We start from the raw sequence: 6,469 nt of genomic DNA on the forward strand, positions 1-6,469 counted from the left end.
ATTTGGATACAAAAAGATTTCCCAAGCTTTAAACATCCCAAGGAGCAAGTGATAATATTGAAATGGAAGGAGTATCAGACCACTGCAAATCTACGAAGACCTGGCCGTTCCTCTAAACTTTCAGCTCATACAAGGAGAAGACTGATCAGAGATGCAGCCAAGAGGCCCATGATCACTGGATGAACTGCAGAGATCTACAGCTGAGGTGGGAGACTCTGTCCATAGGACAACAATCAGTCGTATACTGCACAAATCTGGCCTTTATGGAAGAGTGGCAAGAAGAAAGCCATTTCTTAAAGATATCCATAAAAAGTATAGTTTGAAGTTTGCCACAAGCCACCTGGGAGACACACCAAACATGTGGAAGAAGGTGCTCTGGTCAGATGAAACCAAAATTGAACTTTTTGGCAACAATGCAAAACATTATGTTTGGCGTAAAAGCAACACAGCTCATCACCCTGAACACACCATCCCCACTGTCAAACATGGTGGTGGCAGCATCATGGTTTGGGCTTGATTTTCTTTAGCAGGGACAGGGAAGATGGTTAAAATTGATGGGAAGATGGATGGGGCCAAATACAGGACCATTCTGAAAGAAAACCTGATGGAGTCTGCAAAAGACCTGAGACTGGGATGGAGATTTGTCTTCCAACAAGACAATGATCCAAAACATAAAGCAAAATCTACAATGGAATGGTTCACAAATAAACATATCCAGGTGTTAGAATGGCCAAGTCAAAGTCCAGACCTGAATCCAATCGAGAATCTGTGGAAAGAACTGAAAACTGCTGTTCACAAACGCTCTCCATCCAACCTCACTGAGCTCGAGCTGTTTTGCAAGGAGGAATGGGCAAAAATTTCAGTCTCTCGATGTGCATAACTGATAGAGACATACCCCAAGTGACTTACAGCTGTAATCACAGCAAAAGATGGCGCTACAAAGTATTAACTTAAGGGGGCTGAATAATTTTGCAGGCCCAATTTTTCAGTTTTTTATTTGTTAAAAAAGTTTGAAATATCCAATAAATTTCGTTCCACTTCATGATTGTGTCCCACTTGTTGTTGATTCTTCGCAAAAAATTACAGTTTTATATCTTTAAGTTTGAAGCCTGAAATGTGGCAAAAGGTCGTTCAAGGGGGCCGAATACTTTCGCAAGGCACTGTATGTAACTATGACCCCCATCGTCATAAATTGCCCATTTTATCTGTTTATCATTGGGGAATGTCTTTTTAGATAACAGGTATCTTAGTACATAAAGTTGCATGGTAGGACCAAGGAGAATGAAGTTTGTCCATGCTATGGCTTTTACACACTCAAGGTTTAGATGAAAACAATGATTTTCTTTATTCCTCGAAAAATATTTGCAGACAGACAGTGTACAGGAACAGACGTGTCCAGTAGGTTGACACGTTTCACGACATAAAACGTCGCTTACTCATAACCACACTGAATGATGGCAGAGATCGGCTGATATTAGTAGATGGGCAGACAAACGGAAGCTAATAAGTGTGATCACTCGCAGGTTGTGCCCTTTGGTTTGATGAATCCTAGGAGGAAGCCGGTCAATCTGCGATCAAACAGCTGGGACAATCAGTGACACATGAAAAACCCACTAGGGGGTATAAGACAAGAAACATTTAAAAATTGTGTATATACATATGAAGCACAAGACTAAAAAATGTATATAGTGGAGTGAAATCATGTATGCGCAAATGGAACATCATAGAGGCAAAAGGTTCTATATAATAAACTAAATTGAATGTCAGATCACCAAAAAATTGTGTATACGGGTGCAACAATGTTGCTGGATTTGCTGTGTTTAAATAGATATATCCAGACACATAAATTAAATAAAGGAGATAATCTCCTGTCATATGGGAAAATTGTGTTGTTGGATATAATGTAGTGTAAAAATTCACCATATAAAAAAAAAAAAAAAAAATGTAATAATAAAATAATAATAAATACAATATATATATATGGAGATTATTCAGAAGTGACAAAGAGATGTGTTTTGTGTGTATGAAAATAATCAAAATTGGGAATTAAGTGAACAATTGGGATGTAAAAATTAGGATGTGCAAATCAAAATAAAAATAATAAAATTGTAAAAATATAAGTATAAAAAAGTGTGAAAATTGTAAAAATATAAATCAGTGATCTGTTTGGATATGTAACAATGTATAATATATACAATGAGTGTCATATATTAGTGTTAGAAGAAACGTGTATCAAAATATAATAAGCACTGAATATAAAGTGTATATGTTTTTGGTGTATCTGCTGAGAACGATTTAAGGGGACCACTGGGGATCTGAAGCAAGTGCCTGTATATAAATGTGTTCCATTGGCGCAATATGTCTTATATCATTGGGGGTCGGTCTCAAAACAAGGCAGATCAAAAACGAATCTAACAAGATCGCCACTGTGGACTAGAGTAAATATATGGATGCTCATTGGCTGAACGAAGAGTATGTGTATATGCGCAAAAGGTACTCTACTTTAATAAGATATAATTGATGTAATATCAAAAAAGACACAAAATGTGAAAGTATGAGCATAACACATGTTCAGGAGCAACAAGGCAAACCAATGCCTTGACAAAAAAGTATATACGTGTAATAACGAGTATATCGTAGGTCCACGGCATTTAGAAAATGTGAGACCGACAACCAAGATACAAAAGATGGAAAACCCTCTTCTTATTAGACGTGAATGACAATATTTTAAGTAATATTGTAAGCAATATTTTATATATTTTAAATATTTTAAGCGACCAAAAGATGGCTCTATAAATGGAACATAATATACAGTAAATGACACAAGATTTCCATAGAGCCAAATTTTGACAGACAAGGGAACTGGACAAGAAACGAGAAAAGTGCATGGACACATACACCGACATTACCAGAGACATATCGGTCCGTAAGACAGACTGTGCCGGAAAAAGGACAAAACCTAAAGAGACATAGTAAGGACCATAAATGTGCAAAGCTTTTTGGGTGTCGGTCTCACATTTTCTAAATGCCGTGGACCTACGATATACTCGTTATTACACATATATACTTTTTTGCCAAGGCATTGGTTTGCCTCGGTTTGCCTTGTTGCTCCTGAACATGTGTTGTTATGCTCATACTTTCACATTTTGTGTCTTTTTTGATATTACATCAATTATATCTTATTAAAGTAGACTACCTTTTGCGCATATACACATAGTCTTCGTTCAGCCAATGAGCATCCATATATTTACTCTAGTCCACAGTGGCGATCTTGTTAGATTCGTTTTTGAACTGCCTTGTTTTGAGACCGACCCCCAATGATATAAGACATATTGCGCCAATGGAACACATTTATATACAGGCACTTGCTTCGGATCCCCAGTGGTCCCCTTAAATCGTTCTCAGCAGATACACCAAAAACATATACACTTTATATTCAGTGCTTATTATATTTTGATACACGTTTCTTCTAACACTAATATATGACACTCATTGTTTATATTATACATTGTTACATATCCAAACAGATCACTGATTTATATTTTTACAATTTTCACACTTTTTTATACTTATATTTTTACAATTTTATTATTTTGATTTTGATTTGCACATCCTAATTTTTACATCCCAATTGTTCACTTAATTCCCAATTTTAAATATTTTCATACACACAAAACACATCTCTTTGTCACTTCTGAATAATCTCCATATATATATTGTTTTTATTATTATTTTATTATTACATTTTTTTTTTTTTTTTATATGGTGAATTTTTACACTACATTATATCCAACAACACAATTTTCCCATATGACAGGAGATTATCTCCTTTATTTAATTTATGTGTCTGGATATATCTATTTAAACACAGCAAATCCAGCAACATTGTTGCACCCGTATACAGAATTTTTTGGTGATCTGACATTCAATTTAGTTTATTATATAGAACCTTTTGCCTCTATGATGTTCCATTTGCGCATACATGATTTTACTCCACTATATACATTTTTTAGTCTTGTGCTTCATATGTATATACACAATTTTTAAATGTTTCTTGTCTTATACCCCCTAGTGGGTTTTTCATGTGTCACTGATTGTCCCAGCTGTTTGATCGCAGATTGACCGGCTTCCTCTTAGGATTCATCAAACCAATGGGCACAACCTGTGAGTGATCACACTTATTAGCTTCCGTTTGTCTGCCCATCTACTAATATCAGCTGATCTCTGCCATCATTCAGTGTGGTTATGAGCAAGCGACGTTTTATGTCGTGAAACGCGTCAACCTACTGGACACGTCTGTTCCTGTACACTGTCTGTCTGCAAATATTTTTCGAGGAATAAAGAAAATCATTGTTTTCATCTAAACCTTGAGTGCGGTCTCACACTTCAAATTGCACGTTCCTGGATGGCGGATCTGACCAGCACCGGGTTCTGACACATGCACCTGAGCGGCTCTCCCTTGTCTCTTCTATGGCTTTTACACACAACAGAAAGGAGCATATCAACACTGGCAAGCATATTGCATAAAGCCATTGCATCAGGTGATAGGAGCCTGGCGGTAGGAAATTCGTGACATTCTTTAAAACCACTGGGTCCTCTTAATTTTCCTCACTGTCTGTGTCTTCTAGAGGGGGCATTTGACTTTCTGTCTCTGGTAGAGAGACTGTGTGGGAGGGGAAGGAGCCTTATGCTTTCAAGCCCTTGACAATGATAGTTGTATTTAAAGCTGTTGTGCAAGAATATTTGGCAAGACTGCAAAACAATCTGCCACTCGTTACACAATTTTCGTGTCTAATTTATTGACGATTTAAATAGTTGTTTAGGTTTTACCTCATATGGTTTTTGGTACATATAAAGGAAAATTGTATAATGTGTGGCCAGCCTTAATCAGGGTGATCACTTGCTGCATTCCTGAAAACAGAGAATTGGATGCCAAGACCAGTGATAAAATAGGATCTGGCTGTGGTGCAAGGGAAGCAGCAACACTCTGAGCAGTTCAAGTCTTGCAGACCTTCAACAGTTTACCTGAAGTTTTGTCCAGGTTTCCTTGTACCTAGTATCTTCAATTGCTATCAGTGAGGGTATTGCCTTTTGGAGTATTTAGGAGTAGGGTGGGGAAATGGACAGGCGTATCCATGGAAGAATACACATGAAATCTATGTGTCCACCATCCTTTTAGCGAAGTCTACTTACACTACAAAATTTCGCCTGGATGTCTAGATATACAGTAACCTCTGGGGGGGTTGAAGTCTACTAGCCAAAAAATGTTTTTAGGTTTCGAAAAGAGTGGCGAAAGGCTGTTTCAGATTTTCATTACTGACTCTTGCCCCATGTGAAAGACTTTCCATCACTGTGTGTCGTCTAACATAACATTCTATCTCTGTCTTTGTGTAGATAAAAGCCCTTGTGGACTAAACCACACTGGTCTTGTCATGAAAAAGAGGAGACTGGAGCCATCTTGATCCAGACCTTCATCGCTCATCCTCCTCCCTCCTTAAAGCCTTGGACTCCCCTATGAAATGCTGGATTATGACCCGCTCATCGTAAACCCATTTATCAAAATGTTTCATGCACAAGCGCATTTCTTTTATTCAGTCAGCCAAGACAGTTTTATAATAATTATATCTATATAATTCATTTTATGTCCAATAAAACATTTTATTCTTTTTTATCCATGATAACTGTTATTTGTTTCACTCTGGTTGTGGCCCTGTATTTGGTACAGCCTTTTCTTGGTGTGCGTTACTGATACAACAAGCTTCACTGTTAAGTGAGAGTCTAGTAGTTAAACCCCAGCTCTGGCTAACTTTTTAGTTTTGGATGAAGTGGAGAAGAGCTAAATATATATATATATATATATATATATATATATATATATATATATATATATTTCTCTATCGCTCATTGACAGACGTAGTCCTCGGTGATACAGCACCTTCGGGTTATGTTGCCTCCACAGGAGTAGGACTAGACAGGAAATAAAATGCTCTGGCCACACCCCAGGGGCAGTCCCAGAGGGTATATCCTCTCTCTCTCTGCCTCAGCAAATCAGTTTTTTTCTGTCTAGTCAGGAGTAAGGACCTAGATACCTTGCTGGGATCTTCGGTCCTGGCAGGATTTTTTTCTTAGAAAATAATTTTTTAAGACAGCTTTTTTTCTCCAGTGTTCCTGTGAGATCTTCAAGCAAGAAAGCTGAACTGGGCGACGGGCTGGATGTTGAGATCCAGTGGTCACCCCAGTTCAGCCTACGAGCGCGTGCAGGCCAAAGCTCCGCGCTGGGTCGGCCGCGACATAGTCCCACTGGACGGGGACTGACCCTGCGAGTTAAACGTCTCGCTGAAACGCCAAAGACCATGAGTCACGGCGCCCGTAATGGTCGACAGCCCTCCTACCTCGGTGGAGAGGGGTACTGTCAGGAGTTGGCGCCCGCCTGGTTCCGGTATGGTGAGTAGTATGTTCCCCCTTTCCC

At 38.4% G+C, this 6,469-nt stretch overlaps 1 protein-coding gene across 1 annotated transcript in view; it reads left to right on the top strand.

Annotated features, from left to right (window-relative positions):
• The window catches only part of RAD52 (RAD52 homolog, DNA repair protein), a 343,169-nt gene extending 337,496 nt beyond the window's left edge, over window positions 1–5,673 (top strand). The window contains exon 11 of the mRNA XM_082255747.1: window positions 5,395–5,673. Coding sequence (XP_082111873.1) covers window positions 5,395–5,462 — 68 coding nt within the window. The 3' untranslated portion in view covers window positions 5,463–5,673. The remainder of the gene's footprint in view (window positions 1–5,394) is intronic.
• Window positions 5,674–6,469: the final 796 nt, after the last annotated feature.

Source organism: Pelophylax lessonae (assembly GCF_965119305.1).
Source record: "Pelophylax lessonae genome assembly, chromosome: 4".
Lineage (NCBI taxonomy): Eukaryota > Metazoa > Chordata > Amphibia > Anura > Ranidae > Pelophylax > Pelophylax lessonae.